Source organism: Camelus bactrianus, chromosome 10, assembly GCF_048773025.1.
Source record: "Camelus bactrianus isolate YW-2024 breed Bactrian camel chromosome 10, ASM4877302v1, whole genome shotgun sequence".
Taxonomy (NCBI): Eukaryota; Metazoa; Chordata; class Mammalia; order Artiodactyla; family Camelidae; genus Camelus; species Camelus bactrianus.
Genome location: NC_133548.1, coordinates 14,829,527 through 14,850,528, shown reverse-complemented (window position 1 = coordinate 14,850,528; position 21,002 = coordinate 14,829,527). Strand labels below are relative to the sequence as shown.

The following is a 21,002-nucleotide window of genomic DNA, read 5'->3' as shown; positions in this document are numbered from 1 at the left end:
AATTATAACTTTGGTTTTTATTTCAGTGTTTATTATAAAAAGCTTCTTGATGTATACATGGTTAACTTTTTATTCTATGTTTCTAGTTTATTGGATTGTGGGCAGTAACATCTTGGAATTTTTTTTTTTTTTATGGTCAAGGACATGATCGATTTATGGCATCCCTTGAACCTGAGAGAATAATGTGAAAGATAGAGTTAGGTAACTAAGAAGAGCTTTTGTTAAGGATCTCATTTGTGGCAGCTGTTCTTTATAGAAACTGTCTTACTTAATCCTCACCACAACCTTATGAGAAAGGAATCTGAGGTACAGAAAGATTGAGTGACTTGGCCCTGTACACCACTGTGTATGTATTAGACTTGGTTTTATTATTCAGATTCTCAGTATATTTTTTTCAGGTGTTCTTGATATTCCTTGGGCCTATGATTTTTTTTTTTTTTTGGAGGGAGGGCTTAATTAGGTTTATTGTATTCATTTTTAGAGGCAGTACCAGGGATTGAACCCAGGACCCTGTGCATGCTGAGCATGTGCTCTACCGCTTGAGCTACCCCCTCTCCCCTCAATTTTTTTTTTATATCTACTTAATGTGTCAGAGGTATGTTGAATCTTCAGGTTTTGTTTTGGTTTTATCAAGCTCTCCCAGTATCTCTTGGAATTTTTGCTTCATTTCATTTTATTTATTTACTTTATTTTATTACTATAATGATTATGAGTAAAGGTTTATGGCTAATATATTTTCAGAGATTATTTTATCATTACTGAATATCAATTTTAGTCTCATTTCATCACTTTTGGCCTGGGATTGTTATAAATATTGCTACTTCTGGTTTTTTTTTTCCTTTTCTTTCTTTGCTCTTCCCTCTCCCCCTACCAACTCAGTATATCTCTGCTTATTTCTTTATTTTCAGACTTCCTTTGTAACTCTTTCAGGTAGAAGACTATTTCAGTTGTTTAAACTTTTCTGTTCTGTATCTCATTTGTCTACAAAGAACTTTCTAAATGGAAAAAAAGGATCTTTATAATTTAATAATAACTCTGATGCCTAGAAAGTGGGAAAATTACTACTCTTGTTCTGTTTACCCTTGAACTCAACTATCTCTTCTTATTAGCTGCTCCTGATTTGCCATATTGAGCTTTTAAACCTGAATCTAAAACATTTAAAAACTCTGTGTTAGAAACTGGGAAACAGAAATTATTTTTTCAGTAATTGATGTTAACTTTTCCCAGTTTTAAGGGCTAGAGAGATTATCTTGGGCCATTTTTATATAATCTCTTGCCAAATTATTCAGTTGTTTCTTTGAATTATTTGCTATTTCCTTCCATTATTAACTATGTCACCTTAATCCAGTGTTAATCACCAACTCTTATCTGGATTACTAAAATGACTTCCAAGCTAATCTTTCTGCCTCTAATTCCTTTACTTCATCTCCCCCATCTGTATCCAGATTAATGTCCCTAAATTTTTACCAACAGAAGAATCTGCGTTGACTCCTTACTAATCTACTGTTAGAGTCTCTTTTGCTCACTTTCATGACTCTCTAATAATCTGGCCAGACCATACTTACCTACTTTATTTTACTTTACCCCTGTACATGAAAATTCTCAGCTGTGTAGTTCCTAGCTTTGTTTTTCCCCTTTGCTTTCTCTTTTCCCTCTGGGACTCTAATTTCACATGTGTCAGACCTTTTCCTGTGTCTTCAGTGTGTTAGATAACCTCATGTATCATTTTGTACCTGTTGTCATGATATGATTAAATACCTTAAATAGTACCCTCTTATTCTCAAAAGTATCCCAGAAGTGTGTGGTCACTCTGTGTCTCTTATACACTTTTCTCTATTTTTCCATCCTTTTGTCTCTCTGTACTTTGTTCTGGATATTGCCTTTTGGTCTATATTCCCTTCCAGTATTTCTGTCTTCTCCTGGTCTCATCTGCTTTTAGAATCAACAATTGAGTTCTTAAACTAGTGGTTTTTGTTTTTTAATTCTAGAGTTTCTATTTGGTTCTTGTTATAGTTTTGAGTTCTCTATCAACATTATAAATTTTTTGTTTCATTTAATTGAACATGTTAAGCATACTAATTTTAAGGTCTGTGTTTGATAACTGTTAATATGTTTCTGATGTCTGTTGGATTTTGATCATTTGTGTTTGTCTCCATGAATTTCTAGTTTCTTTTTATATGCCAGATACTATATTTGAAAAGTTGTAGAGATAACTTGTGGACTAGAACAACATTATTTTCTAAAAGGGAGAAATTGTGTGTTTCTGACAGAGGCTAAGGGCAGACCTTATTCCACACTGTTAAAACTGAGTGATGTTTAAATTTTTTCATAAAATAACTTTTTAAAAGTTATTTTGAAGTCATACAAATTACAACTACATTTGTTTTCTGAGAGAAAAACTATGCACTATTTTTCAAAAAGTTAAATGTTTAATTACCATATGATCCAGCAATTCCACTTTTAGGTATATGCCCAAGAAGATTGGAAACATAGGTTAACAAAAAAACTTGCATGTCAATGTTCTTAGTAGTAGTATTCACAATAGCCAAAAAGTAGAGACAACTCAAATGTCCATCAGCTGATGAATCAGTTAACAAAATGCAGTTTATCCATACAGTGGAATATTATTCAGTCATAAAAAGGAATGAAGTACTAACACATGCTACAACTAGAATGAATCTTGAAAACATGCTAAGTGAAAGAAGCAAGTAACAAAAAGGACACAAATTATAGGATTTTCTTTATATGAAACTTGCAGTATAAGCAAGTCTGTAGAGACAAAGCATACTATTGATTGCCAAGACAGAGAAGGAATAGGAGTGACTGATAATAGATGTGGGATTTCTCTTCAGGGTGATAAAAACTTGATGATGGTTGCACATCCTTCTGAATATACTAAGAAGCATTGAACTGTACACTTTAAAATGGTAAATTTGGTGGCAGAGGGTAGGGTTTGGTGGGCTCAGTGGTAGAGTGCGTATTTAACATGTGTGAGGTCCTGGGTTCAATCCCCAGTACCTCCATAAACAAAGATAATTACCCCCCAAAAATAAAAATAAAATAAAATGGTGAACTTTATAGTATGTGAATTATAACTTAATTCTTTAAGAAAAAAATATATAGGGAGAGGGTATAGCTCAGTGGTAGAGTGCACGCCTAGCATGCACAAGGTCCTGGGTTCAATCGCCAGTACCTCCATTTAAATAAATAAATAAATAAATAAATAAATAAATAAATAAATAAATAAATAACCTAATTACCTCCTGCCCAACATCAACAAATAATAATAATAATATTTCTAGAAAAGAAAAATATGTAAAGTGATTTAAAAGAAATTTTTAACCCACTGCGTTCCTCAGCATTCTAAATCAACATGTTTAACAAATTCACAAATAAGCATACTTTCTCTTAGCCTTGCCCAGTGTGCCATCTCAGATGTGTAGTCTCTTAAACATTGTCTTATTCTTTTGAGTTCTTGGTGTTTTATTTCCACGTGCAATCTGTAAATTTTTAAATTCTGAATTCATTGCCTAAAAGTTAGGAGGAATGGTTGTCAGTGGCCTGGCAGCAGGCTGTTGATGATCCAGGTCTATGAAAACTTCTCTCAAGGCTCCTTCAGGCTTGCTTCTGCCTGTTTCTAGTGGTTTCAGTGGTTCTGGACAAGTTTTTAAGTTAATTTCTTGGGTTTTTTTCTTAACCGCACATGTAGGTAGTGTAAGTTTGGATCTTAAATCTATATACCTTACTGACTTATGCTTTTGAAGTTTTGAGAGTGACTTCCCCACCTCCCAACCTTGCCATAAAGATGACAGTGTATAACATAATAGTATACAATTTCTTACTTTTTTTCTCTTTTTTTCCCCTGGACTCTTCAGAAAAGTTACTTCTATCTCTTAAGAACAAGAGCATTGACCAAAGCATAATTGTGTAAAATTGAGGAAATTTAACATTGATGCAATACTGTTAAGTAGTATAAAATCAGTATTCAAATATTGTCAAATTGTTTCTTTACTGTCCTTTATGGCAACGTTAAAAAAAAAAATTTGTAGTATAAGCAAATTTTTGTTTTTTTAGCAACTTTTTTTTTTAAGTCCAAGATCAAGCATTGCATTTGGTTGTCGTAACTCTCTTATTGTCTTTATTCTGAAACAGTTCTTCAGACTTTTTTTTTTTGCTTTCATAAGATTGACATTTTTTTAAGAGTACAAGCCTATTATGTAAAATGCCCTCTCTTTCAGTATAAGCTTGTCTCATTGCTTCCTCATGACTAGATTTGGGTTATACAGTTTTAGCAGAAGAGCTACATTGTGATATGTCCTCACTACATCACATCAAGAGGATGTATTGTCAGTTATTCAGTTGTTGGTATGTTTCTTTGATTACTTTGTTAAGATTGTGTCCACCAGGCTTCTCTTTGTAATTAATGTCTTCTGCAAGAAGATCATGTAAATACCCCATTTGCTAACAAGTTTTCAGGCAGTGGTTTTATCATCTGCTGGTGATTTGCTGAAATCAGTTATTCCTATAATGGTTACAAAATAGTGATTTTTCTAAGTTTTTTTATTCCTTGTACACCTGCTAATTGGCAATCTACTGTGAAGAAGTATTTAACCTTCTCCCACTTACTGTACAGCTGCCTTTACCAGTGTTGGAGAAAATGTGAAAATCCTTGCTATAGAAAAAAAATGACTATGGATATGAAGTGTTATTTAAATTCTTTGTGTGTGTTTGTGTGGTGGGGAGGAGATAATTAGGTTTGTTTATTTATTTCTTAACAGAGGCGCTGGAGATTGAACCCCGGCCCTTGTGCATGCTAAGCATACACTCTACCACCAAGCTACACCCTCCCCCATAAAGTGTTATTTAAATTCTTACCAGTCTTGAAAATAATGTTTGTGCTGAGCATTTGTCAGCAAGTTTTTTTTTTAATTGTGGGCAATATCTTGTTATCTCTGTAATCGTTTTTTTTTTAATTAAAATATAGTCAGTTTATAATGTGTCAATTTCTGGTCTGTAATAGTTTTGAGATTACTATTTTGTAGAGTTTGTGTGGCTAGAAATAGGCATTAAACAGAAAATGAAAGCAATATTATTTATATGCTGAGAGCTGTTACTCAAAACAACTAAATTTGCTTAATAATATTCATCCTTAAAATAAATCAAGGAAATTTTAAGTCTTCAGTATTAGATTAGTTCCATATGTAAATTTGCTTTTCAAAAAACTAGGATTGTCTAAGAGAATTAGAAGACAAGCTACAGACTGGGAGAAAATATTTGCAAAAGACACTTCTTTTAAAATGACTTGTTGCCATCTCATACCTATTAGAATGGCTAAAATCCAAAAACACTGACAAGACCAAATGATGGAGAAATCATGGAGCAACAGGAATTCTCATTCATTGCTGGTGGGAATGCAAGACAGTTTAGCCACTTTGGAAGACAGCTTGATGGTTTCTTACAAAATAAACATACTCTTACCATATGATCCAATAGTTGCACTCTTACTATTTACCCAAAGGAGTTGAAAGCGTGTTTTCAGAAGGAGATTGGAGGCGTCTCTGGAGAAATTCAGTATCAGAGGCAAAAACCTCTGTATATTGACACTTGAGGTTCCTCTCCATTGAGAAAAAGGTCAGGCAGGGCCCAGCTTGTTCCTGATGGCCCTCTGTGAGCCCTACCAGTTTACCAACCTCATTTATATATCCTGAGTTTCTTTCTTTTTGGTACCTCATACGCAAATGTGAATGGGACAGCCAGGGGTCACCAATCACTTGATGAAAGCCTCCATTGTGGCTGCCAGTGTTTTTCAAGCCTAGTGAGGAAGAGTGCTCCAGAGGTGGCGGAGGGAGCGTCTTACAGACTTTGATAACCAAATCTAGCATGTTTTTGATTCAGTGTTTCCAAAAAGTTAATGTCCATTCTTTTTTTTTTTCTTACTTACTTAATTTTATTAAAAAAATTTTTATTGAGGTATAATTTACAATATTGTATTAGTTTCAGGTGTACAATAGTGATTCAAAGTTTTTCTAGATTATACTCCATTTATAGTTATCATAAAATATTGGCTATATTCTCTGTGCTATATAATATATCCTTGTAGTTTATTTATTTTATTCATAATAGTTTGTACTTCTTAAACCCCTACCCCTATTTTGCCCCTCCCTCTTCCCACTGGTAACCACTAGTTTGTTCTCTGTATCTGTGAGTCTGTTTCTGTTTTGTTATATTCAATCATTTTATTTTTCAGATTCCTCATGTAAGTGATAACATATAGTATTTGTCTTTCTCTGTCTGACGTATTTCATTTCACTAAGCCAAATACCCTCCAGGTCCATCCATGTTGTTGCAAATAGCAACATTTCATTTCAGTTCATTTCATTTCATTCATTTTTATGGCTGAGTAGTGTTCCATTGTGTGTATGTGTATGTGTGCGTGTATGTACACATACCATGTTGATGGGTGGGGATATGTCCCTGCCGAGGTTGCTCCTCAGTCTGAGGCTCCCATTTTGGTGCCTACAGGCTGTTGGGTGGGATTGGGTCCTAAATAGCTTAATTAGGTAGAGGGGGGATTCCAAAAGATGATTGCTAGCACGAGTGTTCATGTGATAGAACAAGCTCCCCAGAATGTCTGCCACAAGTATCTGTGTCCCCAGGCTGAGCTCCAGTTGTCTCCTCCATCTTCAGGAGACTCTTCAAGATGAGCAGGTATTTCTGACCCAGCCTCCTTTGAAATTATTGCTTCTGCCTTGAGTCCTGGTACATGTGAGATTTTGTGTGCCCCCTTTAAGAGACTTCGTGCTATTTCCCACAAACCTCTGGGGCTCCCAAAAGTAAGCCCACTGGCCTTCAAAGCCAAATGTTCTGGGGACTCATCTTCCTGGTGCAGAGCCCTGGACTGGGGGGCCCAGTATGGGACTCAGCCACATCGCTCCTTCGGGAGAACCTGTGCAATTGTAATTATTCTTCTGTTTGTGGGTCACCCACCTGGGATGGGGGGACTGGTCTTGAACATACCAGGACTCTCCACTCCTACCCATCTATCTCATTGTGGTTCCTTCTTTATATTTTTAGTTGTAGAAGATCTTTTCTGGTAGGTTCCTATCTTTTTAATCAATACTTTTTCTGTAAATAGTTATAATTTTGGTGTGCCTGTGAGAGGAGGTGAGCTCAAGGTCTTTCTACTCCACCATATTGGGAACTCCCTGTATCCAGTCTTCTAACATGAGGGAGGAAGGGCAGTTCTGTCCTGAGTGCGTCATGGAGTGGCTGTAGGGCTTATAGTGGGGTCTAAATGCTTCCTCTGTCGACTTTGGAATAGTCTTCCTGTTTTCAGCCCCATCTGCCACTCTACTTTAGGAGCTGTCTGTCTGGTGACTCTAATTCCTTGGCCTTCTTAGTTTCTTTGGTTCAGATGAGCTTTCTTTGTTTAGCGTTTCTCTCACTGCTGGCTTAGATATCAGCTCTGTTCTGCTCAGTCACTTATCTATTCCTTCTACTTTCCACCTTCCAGAACTTTGATGTTGTTATCTCTTGTCTGTGTGTGGGTGCTTTTTAAAGTCCCCCACCCCCTTTTTAGGAGTGAGCAAAAATGAACATAAACATTGAAACCTTTATCCTTAACCAGTGTGTTTTCTTTTTTCCCCCAATATTTTGTTGACATCCTTCACTGTTATTTTCTCTTCTGAATTTATTTATAGCTCTTATATTTCTGTACTTTTAATTGAGGACTGGGAAAATAGTTGAGATAAATGGTTTTTATCCATTTATTTGAGTAAAATTCATTTTTTTCCATTTAAAATGAGCATTTCACTGTGAAAGTTAGTAAAAGGTCTAGATAGCCTACCTATGCAGGTAAGTGTACTTTTCCCTTGGTTGTATCATTTGTACTTGATCAGTATTATAGAATCTTCTGTCTGGTATTTGAATGTTGGCTGTTATCTACATCCATTATATAACAATAGGAAATTTTACTTACTTAATGGCATCCTTTTTTCTTTTTGTGTGTTAAAATACAGTTTACCATCTTAACCATTTTTGTGTACAGTTCAGTGGTATTAAATATATTCACATTGTTGTGCAGCCTTCACTGCCATCCATCCCCATAATTTTTCATCTTGTAAAAGTGAGACTCTACCTGTTGAACAGTAACTCCCCATTTTCTCTTCCCCCAGACCCTGGTAACTACTATTTTACTTTCTGTCTTTATGATTTTGCCTACTCTAAGTACCCCGTATAAATGGAATCATACAGTATTTGTCTTTTTGTGACTGGTTTATTTCACTTAGCATAATATCCTCAAGGTTCATGTATGTTGTAGCATGTGTCAGAATTTCCTTCCTTTTTAAGACTGAATAATATTTCATTGTATATATATTTATATTATACACCACATTTTGCTTATCCATTATATTTTCAGATAATTGTTTAAAAGCATTTTATTTTTATTCTATTTGGGGGGTAATTAGGTTTATTTATTTTTATCTATTTTTTTTAACAGAGGTATTGGGGATTGAACCTAGGACCTCATGCATGCTAGGCATGCACTCTACCATTGAGCTATACCCTCCCCACTGAAAGCATTTTAGTATGGTACAAGACTGTGCATATTCTGAACACTTTGGGAACCTGACAGAATTATTTGTTGTTATGAACTTCTGTTGATGAAAATTATGTGTAGAGAATGTTGCTAAATTGAAATTTCTATTCCAATAAGGTCCAGTAAATAATTTTTTTTATTTGTTAAATGTCTTAAGCTTGGAGAAAAGCCTTAATTAAGTGAAGTATTTCTCAGGCAAGAAAGCTACAAGTGGCAAATCTGGGGAAATAGGTGTTGATGTTTGAAGGGACAGCAATATTTGTGGGAGCATTGTGATTTATAAATATATTTTTGACCTAATTAAGCCATTTAAGAAAAGATGACACTTGATAAATTTAATCAAATATATGTGAGTGGGAACCACATAGAACTTCTTGTAAATATCCAGAAATTACACATAGTAATTGTTTTACGTCCCTAAGGCAAAAAATGTAATAAAGGTAGTAATAAGTAGCTCTGATGAACTTACATATTCAGCATATTAACAGGAAAGGAACAAAAAATTTGAGTGATTGCATGAGAGTTTCCTATATAATTAAGAGACTAAAATGCTGAGAAGTAAAATGGCCTTGACTTAAACTAAGTGGTACCCTAAAAGCCCTACCTTGGCTTTGTTCTCTAGCAGCTGATGTATTGTCTTAAAACCTATCCCATCAAGGGTCTCCACCCTTAATGTAGACAGTCATTTTGGCAATTATAACATGTTGGTAACAGTGGCTAATATGGGCAGTGGTCTATAAAGTCTAAAGAGAAGAAGGACAAATACATCTATTTGTCAGCCAAGAAAGCTCTCTCTAGACTCTTGGTGGCAGAATTCCAACTTGCTTACCCCTGAAGTAGTGAAAGATGTATGAAGCTAATAGTGAGATGATACCATTTTAGTTTCCCTAGGTGGTCTCCTTTTAGGAAAGGCAACATGTTGCTCACTTGTTGCTTCCTTTTTTGTCTACTTGGCAGTTTTATTTCTCAATTAATAAATTGGATTTATAGTATATAAACTGTCTCTTGTAACTGAAGTCCCCAAACCTTGACTGAACTAATAAAATTAGTTTCCTGAGCATGTACATCCAAGGACTAGACCTTGGTCCAGTATTGTCATTTACTTGCTAGTTTCATTGACCAAGATCTTTTCTGAGAGTACCAGCAGGCCTCTGGTTACCTTTTCAAAATCACTTCACCTGTTTTCCCTGCTGACTTTGCATGTGGAATCTTGAAGTTCAGGCTGAGGAGTTTGCCCAAAGTTCTGGCACATAGGAGCAATACTAACATAATACTTTATTAGATTAGCCTTTCAGTGGCTTACCTGAGGTTTACAGTATAGTCTGGAAGGAGGTGTTGAGGAAGAAACTTTTTCTGTACGGTCTTAGGTTCCCTGTGTGGGGGCCTGCAAATTAAACCAACAAAAGCCAGATTAGCAAGAGAAAAGACATTTGCAAAGTATATACCACAGGAGAGCTCAGTGGTGAGTAGCTCAAAGAGGTGGTAAAAATTTGGGACTTATATGCCTAGTTTAGTAGGAGAAAGGAAGGAGAAAAAAGGCTCTTATGGGAAGAACAAACAAGTTTCTTTGGGAAAGGCAAATGGGTCTTTGGGAGAACAAATGGGAGATAAGAATGTTTGTGATAACATTTGCTTGTGTGGGTTTAAATGGCCTTTCCTTCTTCTTTAAGACCATGAACCTCCTCCAGATAGGGGATTTATAATAGGTTTACTCTTAGTCTCTCTCCTGGGAGTAGAAGCCAACCTGGAATGGGAATTTATGGCAGTCCTCATTTCTCAGAAGGTTCTACTTTTAATCAGATATGGAAGGCTCTGAGAAGATTTCTTTTCTACATCTGTTGAATCTCAGATGTCTTCAGCTTAAAATAATCTTTATGCCAAAATGGCATATTTTAGGATGGCATAGCCTGATGATCTTCAAAGGTAAAGTAACTAACCAAGTGAGTCTCTTCCAGATAAGAAATGTAACTTGGATTGAGGTGGTATCTATGGAAATGAAAATGCTGCAAATATTAAGAGTTTTGTAAAAGCAAGAGTTTGAAGGATTTAGTAATTGGTTAGTGTAGTAAAGGACAGAATAAAAGAAAAATTCAATTGTAGGTTTCTTTTAAATTTTTGTACCAAATTTCCCTTTATCCCTGGAGCCTTCAAAGGAGAAATTTTCAAAGAGCAAAGCATAGGGTAAACCTTCTGTTAACATTTATGTTGTAAAGAATGAATTAACTGCTTGATAACCTAGGCTTAAGGGGACAGTAAGCTTTGATGCCTGAAAGAGAAGTTTCTGTGGAGACCACCCCTTTGGGCTCAATAACTAACTCTAGTTACATAATCTTTTTAGTGCTTCCAGGGATATAGAAAGTCATAAGAGACATTGTGCCATTATAATGTTTGCTTTGGTAGATGCTTTGATGGTAGGAACACAGTTCCCCACTTCAGTGTAAAATAGGGGCAGCACAATCCTCCAGCACTTTTTTTTTTCCATCACTATTCTTATCTCAGATCTGTTGCTGTGTTGCTTTAGGGCCTTGAGCTGTTTAACCCTTTGAAAGGTCTTTTTATTTTTACTTTAATATTTGTTAGTGTTCTTTTTAACCAAAATTAGGAAAGTCTGAAGGTGGGTGTGCATGTTAAATATATTGTTTGATAGGCCTCCAAAGATGAGTCCTTTGTAATTTGGATAGCTTTAGGCTTTAATCTGTTCTTGATCACAGTGGATTCTCCTGTGGTATCTCATCAATTCTTTCTTTCTTTCTTTTTTTATTGAAATACAGTCAATTATGTGTCAATTTCTGGTGTCTAGCACAATGTCCCAGTCATGCATATACATACATATATTCGTTTTCATATTCTTTTTCATTAAAAGTTATTACAAGATACTGAACATAGTTCCCTGTGCTATACAAAAGAAATTTTAAAAATCTATTTTTATATATAGTGGCTAAAATTTGTAAGTCTCAAACTCCCAAATTTATCCCTTCCCAGCCCCTTTCCCCAGTAACCATATGATTGTTTACTATGCCTGTATTTCTGTTTTGTAGATGAGTTCATAGTGTCCTTTTTTTTTTTTAAGGTATTTTATTTCTCCTTCATTGGTCTCTTCCCCCTCCCAATAAATTTGCTATATCCCTCTCCTAGAGGGAAAACCCTTTTAACCAGAACAGCTTGAGGTATTTTCCTATGTAACTTCTCAGAAGTAGCTGAATCCATTCCTCACTACTGCTCTCAGAAGCTGTCCTCTCAGAGGTCATTAACAGCATAATTACAAGTCCAGAGGCCTTTTCCTCTTACGAATGAAGGAATCCAGAATATGTCACCCCAAAATATGCCTCTTTGACATAATTATTTTGAGCTGAAGGCAATTAATAAGCAGCAAATGCAGAGCCTTTGTTTACCCTCCCCTTTGTTGCCTAAAGGCAGGATATAAATTCCCTTTTCACTGGAGACAGATTCTTATCAGACCTAGGAGGCACCAGAAGAATCTGCAAACAAACCTTACTCCGTTAGTTTCCTCCCATATATTTAACCTTCCCACAGTCTGCAGTCCTTGGATGCCTAAAACTGCTTTCCTTTGTCCTATCATTTCTCTACAAATTTATTTTCTCTGAAGATCCCATATAAACCACAGTTCTAAGCCACCACTTTGAGTTGTTTTTCGTTGAGTTTTCTCCTGTGTGATGTACACTTCATGCGTTAGTAAACTTTTTCTCTTGTTAACTTGTCTTTTTAAGAGTCCCAGCTGAAAACTTAAGATGAGTAAAGTTTTGCCTCCTCCACAAAAACTTCTGTTGTTGACCATCCTTTTAGTCTGTAATTTCTCCTTTATTTCAATGAAGACTTCTCAGAAATTACTTTGCCTCCTATTTCTCTGACTAGTTCTTGCATTTTCTTGTGGGGCTTTTAGACAGATGTTTTCCAAGGTCATTGTTACTTTGTTTTTTCTGTTATCTCCCCTGGTCATTTCATCTGTTGCTATAATTTTAATTAACTATCTCTTCTTTTTTGAGATCTGTCTCCAACTTTAATCTCAGTCTTAATCTTTTCCATTAGTTCCAGGCTTACTTAGCATTTTCAGATGGTTCTTCTGGTGTTTATAACTCAGCCTATTAAATTAACTGAACTGATTGGCTAAAAATAGTGAACTTTGATCCTTAACTTACACTCCTTTTAAAAATTGATTTGCAATGGATCATGAATCTAAATGTGGAAGATAAAAATGTTTCTAGAAGAAAATGTAGGAGAATATTTTCATGACTTTGATATCAGCAAAAAAAATTTTAACAGGACACCAAAAAAGTGCTAAACATCAAAGAAATGGTTGATAAATTGGACTTACTAAAATTAAGAAACTCTGATCATCAGAAGACTCCTTAGGAGAATAATACTCAGCAATAAAAAGAAATAAACTACCGGTGTAGAATATAACATGAATAAGTCTCAAAATGATTATACTGAGTGAAAGTAGCTAGAGTATATATTGTATGATTAATTTATATAAAACTCCAGGAAATGCAGATGGAAATCTTTAGTGTTAGAAAGCATGTCAGAGGTTGCTTAGGTATGGGTTATTGAGAAGGGGCTGGAGGGAGGGATTGATTACAAAGGAATATGAGGAACTTTGGGGGAGTAATTGTTATGTTCACTATTTTGCGGTGATGATTTTACAATTATAAGCATGTCAAAACTTACCAAATCTTATACTTCTAATATATATATTGTCAGTTATTCCTCAGTAAAGCTGTATTTAGGGGAGAGGATATAACTCAAGTGGTAGGGCGCATGCTTAGCACACACAGGGTTCTAGGTTCAATCCCCAGTACCTCCTCTAAAAATAAATAAGTAAATAAACTTAATTATGCCCCCCCCTGAAAAAATCATGCAAAAAAAAAAAGCGGTATTTAATAAGGACGTAAAGACCACCCAAATGAGACCAGTTGAAGATCATTTATTCAGAGCTTGTCATTGTAGGAGAGTCTGCCCCATCACTTGCCTTTGACAAAGTTGCAAAGGCAGGTAGACCATTGGGGAAGCTTTATAGTGGAAAGAAGGCTTCAAGGATGTCCTTATTTGGGGCTGTTGGCATGGGGAAGCTGTAAGCAGCCTAACTAAAATAGTGGTATCCTATGTGATTGGTTAGGGGTACATATTTGCCTTTTTCTGGCTGGTCCGAAGTTGGAAGCAGGGATAGAAATTAGGGAAGCTATTAGGTCCTGGCTATTTGGGGATAGTTTTTAAAGGGGTTATTGTTTGACTTCCTAGGGATAGTCTGACTTCCCTGACTGGTTACTGTAGATAGTAGGTTGGCTTCCTGGGCTAGGTTTTTGCAGGTTATGGGTCAGAGCTCTATTTTTATATATGTAGTTCGGCCATTATCTGTTAGTATATTCTGACTCTCATAAAAAGAAACAGATTCCATAAGAAAGGCAAACCACAAACTGGGAAAAGATCTGTAGTACATATCCAACATAGTACTTAATATACTGTTTTTTTTTTTAACATTACAATTCAGTAAGAAAAAGGCAGCCTGATTTTTTAAATGGGTAAAAGGCTTGAACTAGCACTTTCTGGAAGAGAATATCCGTCAGCAGTACCAAGTGGTCTTATAGACATGGCACAGCGGAAGCTCTGATATGCTGTTGTTAATGACGTAAATTGGTACAGATCCTGGAAGACTGTTTGGCAGCATCTATCAAAGCTAAACACAGGCATATGTTGGAGATATTGCGAGGTGGTTCCAGACTACTGCGCTAAAACGAGTCACGTGAATTTTTTGGTTTTCTGGGGCATATAAAGTTGTGTTTACAGTATAGACTATTGAGAGTATAATAGCATGATGTCAAAAATATGTGCATACCTTAATTTAAAAATACTTTGTTGCTAAAAAATGCTAACCACCATCTGAGCCTTCAGTGAGTTATAATCTTTCTGCTATTGGAGGATTTGAAATATTTTGAGAATTACCAAAATGTGACATGGATATGAAATGAGCAAATGCTGTTGGAAAATGGCTCTGATAGACTTGCTAGACACAGTGTTGACACAAAGCTTTACTTGTAAAAAGAAAAAGGAGGGGCAATATCTATGAAGCACAGTAAAGTGGGGTGCAATAAAACAAGGTATGCCTGTGTACGTATACTCTGTGACCCAGCATTAACACTCCTGGCTTTACATCTGAGAGCAGTGAGTATTCATGTCCACCAAAAGACTCATGTAAGAACATAATAGTTAAAAACAGGAAACAACCCAAATGTTTATCAACAGTAGGATTTATAGATTGTGGTATATTCATAAAATGGAGTGCTACATAGCAATGAAAAAGAATAAACTGCGTTAAAAATGAATCTTACAGACATAATGTTGAATAAAGGAAGCTACACACAAAGAGTTAATAATATTTGATTCCACTTATAAGAAATTCAAGACAGACAACTAATTTATGGTGTAGAGGTCAGAATAATGGTTACCTTTTGGTGGATTTATTGATGTAGGGGGAACATAATGGAGCCTCCTGGATTATTGGAAATATTCTATAACTTGATCTGGATTGTTGTTATATGGCTGTATGCATATAAAATGTTTATTGAGCTGTACACCTAAGATGTGTGCATTTCACTACATTTAAGTTATACCTCAGTAAAGAACAGTATGGTTTTTTTTTTTAACTTGTACTCATTATTCCCTTTTTCAGCTCTTTTGTTTACATCTTTCCTTAAAACTAGCTCTCCCTCTGGCTTTCTTGTTTTCTTTTTGTTAACTGAAACCACATTAAACTTTTTGTGGCCAGTCCTTAAATCCCATCTGCTCTTCCTTTAAAATTCTCCCATTCATACTATTTCCATATCATGTCTGTACTAGAGTTTTAGCTTTGACCATAGGCCTGAAATTATTGCCAAGGACCTAATTGATTTCTCTGCTTTCCATACTCAAAACTACTCGACAGTGCTAGCAAAGCTATCCTTCTAAAGCACCATTCAGGCTGTGTTGCTTCCTCTCCTCAAAAGCCTTGAAGGTGCTCCCATTTCTGATACTAGCTGCCTATCAGTCTCTTGCATTGTATTTAAGACTCATGGCCCGGCCCCAACCAGCCATACACAATCACTGGGAAATTGGAATACTTAATAGTTGCAAACCCATTTTGCTCCTCCTTGCTTATACTTCATGCTCTCCTCTCCCTAAATGCTTTCTTCTTCATACCAGCCCCTTCTCAAACCATTTCAACCTGAGGGTTTGTGATATACTTCAGGAAATCCATGAACCCCCCGAATATATCTGAATGTTTCTGTATATGTGTATTTTTCTGAAGAAAGAGCTTGTCATGTCATAGGATTCTCAAAAGTTGTGCAAAAGTTAAAGTTGATTAAGTGGCCTTTTGAAGGAATGTAAGGTAACTCATTTTATGTTTTAACAAAGTTTTGTCTTATTAAAACTTTACTCAATGTGTAGGGTAATAAAACTTTTTTAATAGATACGTTATATTTAAAAGGTCAAAGTTTCAGATCCAGGTAAAATGGCTTGTCTCATCTGTTCTTTAGGTCTCTAGACTTAGCTCTTTGTGTGGAATTTATTTTCCTCAAAAGATAGTATCTTTCTGTTTTTCACTTTGGTGTGTTTAGTTAGGGGGAATATTTTTTACCTTCCACAGGACTATTCGTACAGCTGGTAGACAATACCATCTCTGTATGCTTTGTTGTAGCAATCCTTTTTAAAGGATATTAGTCACATTTTTCAACACTTTTTTCCCCCTGATTTAGATTCCTATAGGCAATGGAAACTGATCTCAATTCCCAAGACAGAAAGGACCTGGACAAATTCATTAAATTTTTTGCCCTCAAGGTAATATATCCATTCTCTTGAGCCTACAACTGTTAGAAATAACTTCCGTGCTTCTCCCTTTTTGGAAATACAGCATAACAGCTTGCAGCTTGCCCATTTTAAGGGATACTTCTGTCTGTTGTAAACCAAACTGTGAAGTTTGGGGGCGGTAGTGGGGGTGTAACTAAAAAGTAGCTTCCAATTTTCCACAGCTACTTGTTCAAAAAAAATTTTTTTGCAAGGCTGTTTGCAGAAATGTCAAACTTATTATGCCTGGTTATTGGCACAGTATGTTCCTTTGGGGTGAGAACAAGGACTATGGACAGGAATGGACAGCATTTGGGGCATCTTTCCCTAAACATCAACTACCTGAAATGTCTGACTTTCACTTAATTGTTCCTTCTGGGTAAATGAGGAATTAAAACTGAATTTTGAATACTTTAGAAGTTATATTTTCCTAAACGTAAAAATCATTTCCACCTCTATCGCTCCTTCCTCTCAACCATTGCTATGTAAGAACAATCCATGCAGTAGATTCTGGTTGTAAAATTAGTTGGGAGACTTTTGCCATATGGGCCAAATGATATGAATAATTGTGGAATCCTTGGTTTAAATCTACTATGATTATGTAAGTGTATGACAGTGAATATTTAAACCTACGGTTGGACTTGTTTCTTTATGAAAGCCACCATGTGCAACTTTCCTTCTGCCATGTGAGAGTATTAAAGATTCCAAGCCTCAAACTATAATTGCTCTAACTGGCTAACGCTCAGTATGCCCTCAGGAATATTTACACTATTATTTTTGTGCCATGTTTTTTTTCTATCTGTTCCTGAATGTTTTAGATTCTACCCTTTCCTGACGTATAGTTATGGTCATTGGTATCTTTTTAACTCTGCATTTGGAGAGTTTTTAATGCTAATCAGGAGCCAAATCAATTTGTTAAAAGTTTTCATCTTTGATTTGTTTATTTGGTTTTTTTTAGACTGTCCAAGTGATTGTCCAGGCTCGACTGGGCGAGAAGATTTGTACTCGTTCATCTTCATCCCCAACGGGTTCAGATTGGGTAAAATCCCTATTCTTGCTAAAGGCTGTACTATGGTGTTTGTCACAAGGAGTCACAGTGTAGTAATAAATAATACTATTTATAATATTACTAAATCATAACATTAAAATTCCTAATTTCATTTGATCCACTCACTTGGAAAGTATGTTCTTCATTAAATGTTAATCCTGGGTTTTTTTTGTTTTTTTGTTTTCTTTTTTGGCTTTCTGCTATGATAGCTAAAAAGCTTTTCAACCTGGGTTTTGAGTATTTGATGCAAGGTATCTCTTATGGAGAAGGGAGAAGTGAATGAATGTCCTTAATCAGAGCAGTGCCTGGATTACCCAACATCCAGTCTTACTACTTTATGTTTCCATAATGTTCCTTGTGAGTGTTTAACACAAAGTCCCTTTTGTGTTCTAGTTCAATTTAGCAATCAAAGACATCCCAGAGGTTACACATGAAGCGAAGAAGGCGCTGGCAGGGCAGCTGCCTGCCGTCGGGAGATCTATGTGTGTGGAGATCTCACTCAAGACTTCGGAGGTAAGGTTATGGCCAGAATAGTGTCTTAACTTGGCACTCAAAGCTCTTCACATTCTGGCTCCAACTGAGTCTTATTCCCGCCCCTTCCCTCTCTGATATTCTCATCATTCTCTGAGGAGATCATGGTTTTTGTACTTATTCTTCCAACCACTTGGAATAGACTCTTCACCCTCATCTTTTAGACTCTTCACCCTCATCTTTATATATATATCATCCATATGTGATATGTTTCTACTTACCCTTCAAGACTCATGTGCTGTAGAAGATCTCCCCCTTCTAGTGGGAGAGGTAACTATTCTCTTAAACTTCCCCATGTGCTTTGTTTATATTTGTTTCTAGAGTGTAACTTCCTATATTGTGATTTTTTTAAAATGTTTTTGCTCACTTTGTTCCATGTTTAGATTGAGCCAGATATTGTTTCTTGTATGTTTATTAATCTATTTCCACTACAGGGTTGTGAGGTTGCAAGGTATGATAAAAGGCAAATAGAGCTTGGAGCTACACAGACCCAAATTCAGATCCTAGCTCAGCAACTTTGAGAAAAAAAAAATTTTGTGTGGGGGGGTAATCATTAGGTCTATTTATTTATTTATTACTAGTTTTTGTGTTTGTTTTTTTAATGGAAGTACTGGGCATTGAACCCAGGACCTTGTGGATGCTAAGCACGCGCTCTACCGCTGAGCTATGCTCTTCCCCCTCAGCTGAGCAACTTTGTACAAATGACTTAACCCCACCTCTACCAATACCACCAAAGTAACACAACACTTCACAGTCTTGCAGGGCTGTAATATTTTCTCTTTAATTCTTATTTGTAAAGTGCCTAACATAACATATAGTAGACAATCATTACATGTTCCTGTTCATACTTTACACTTTTATTTTTGAGATCAGCAGCCATGCTACATCTGATTTATCTGTGTAGTTCCTCAGTTCTTGAAATGAGGCAGGATATGAATGAATAATCATCTCTGTACCTGGCACGGTGCCGGGGGTGGCACATAGTAGGCTCTCAGTTTTGTTGAATGAATGATGAGTGTATTTATTCCATGGAAACTTTAGCACCAAATAAAACGAAACTTCCTATTCTTCCTTATTGAGTCACCAATTTATACTGTGAATTATTTCCCTTAGTGATCCATACGTAGTCCAAATAGAATCTTTCCTCTCCCAGGTATCTGTGAAATCTGACTCTAAACTGTTCTGATTGTCCTAGAAAAACCACACTAACTTGTCTTGGATACTTCCTACTGTCCAGTCATCCTTGATTTTTTGGGAGGGGGTTTGGGAGAGGAATTCAAAATTCATTTGTATCATTTAGAAATGACATTGTGATGAGAAGGATATATATTAAGGATACAGATTTAAATTTGATCTAGAACTAATAGAAGTTCTCTACTCCACAGACTAACCAAACTTACTCCCAAACCTAAAACTTAAACTGATTCGTAAAAAGCTTACCTGTGTTCAAATGTATGTGAGTATCCTTCTCACTAAGTGACACACAGGAGTGTTACAGGGTTGAAGGAGTCTGGCTTTAGTCTTTTCTTTTTCTTTCCTATCTACTAGACTAAATCTGTTCAGAGTGACTTACAGAGGAACTGAACAGTTTGGCTAAAGACATCAAACAGCTAAAAAGACTTCTAAGTAGGGAGCTTGTTAAGGTATTCCTTAACTGTATGTCACCTAAAAATATCCTTTACTGAATTGGAGGGAAAGGCTCCCTCTATCATTTGAAGTGTTGGCCTTCCTGAGGAGCAATTTGGTCATACATAGCGAAAGTCTTAGAAGCATACATATCCCTTGATCTAACAATTCTAATTCTGGAAATTCACCTTCAACTGATTCAGGGTGCATACAAAATGTAGTTTCAAAGTTGTTTATCAGTGTTGTTTATTTTAGTGAAAATTTAGAAACAACCTATATGTCGAAGTATGGGGGGCTGATTGGGTAAAATGATGATCATATGGTGGAATACTATGCAATTATTAAAGAAAATGTAGAATTTAAAATTATAAGTAGAATTCCATGTTGTATTTAATTTAAAAGTTAGTGATAAAAGTAGTTTATACAATGTGATCTCACTTTAATTTAGAAAAGTCACTGATTGGATTATAAATTGATATCTCTTTTTTTTTTTTTACCTTATTTATACTTTCCAGTATTTTATATAGTGGCTATATAGTGCTTTATAATGAGAAAAAAGAAGATAGTTTTAAAAAACTGAAATATCTTTCAATTGTCTACAGGGAGATTCCATGGAGCTAGAAATTTGGTGTCTGGAAATGAATGAAAAGTAAGTGCTCTGTCTTAGGGTCCTTGGTTGTGGTAGCTGAGGATAAAGTACACAACATCATGTGAAAAGCAGGGCCTTGTTATCAGTCATGGAGGGTGTTCTGACCACTTAACAAAGCCAATAGGTCTTTGCTACAATTTGCTTCGTGCTTGGCTCCCAGCCCAGGCACAGAGATGACCTTCAGAAGGGAGTGTCAGTCCAGAGAGACTCAGACACTTCAGGGAAAGGAGCAGAGAGAAAGCTGAAAAGGGTTTGTTGTTTTCCCAGAGTACAGATAGTTCTCTGATTAAATCCCTTGAGCTCTTGTAACATGACTACTCTGTTTTGTCTGCTTTCTGTGTGGCAGACATCCAATAAGATTTCCCCTCATTACTCCTTTATACATGCTGTGTTGGTCATGGGTTGAAAATGCATATTATTTTCCCCTCCATTTTCTTCTTTCAGGGCAGATTAGCTTACTTCTTGCCTGAAGCTTTAATTTTTAAGAAGAATATATAGGAAAATTGAGAAATAGCAGCACATCAAAAGAAAAATCTTAGTAATAAGTATGAGTGGTGTGGGCATTATTTTTCTTTCTTAAATAGAAGGCAATTGCCAGGTATAGTCCAAAATTTTAGTACCAAATACTTTCCTCCAGATTTGTTGTTAGATGTATAGAGGTAGACTGCTCATGAGACATTGAAATTATGTTTTCACCTTCAGTAATATAATTG

At 35.9% G+C, this 21,002-nt stretch overlaps 1 protein-coding gene across 6 annotated transcripts in view; it reads left to right on the top strand.

Annotated features, from left to right (window-relative positions):
* The window catches only part of ATG13 (autophagy related 13), a 42,729-nt gene that overhangs the window by 3,497 nt on the left and 18,230 nt on the right, over window positions 1–21,002 (top strand). For all 6 annotated transcript variants that reach the window (XM_010964604.3, XM_045524033.2, XM_045524035.2 and 3 more), the window contains 4 exons: window positions 16,348–16,429; window positions 17,394–17,474; window positions 17,877–17,996; window positions 20,243–20,289. In XM_010964604.3, coding sequence (XP_010962906.3) covers window positions 16,361–16,429; window positions 17,394–17,474; window positions 17,877–17,996; window positions 20,243–20,289 — 317 coding nt within the window. In that variant the 5' untranslated portion in view covers window positions 16,348–16,360. The remainder of the gene's footprint in view (window positions 1–16,347; window positions 16,430–17,393; window positions 17,475–17,876; window positions 17,997–20,242; window positions 20,290–21,002) is intronic.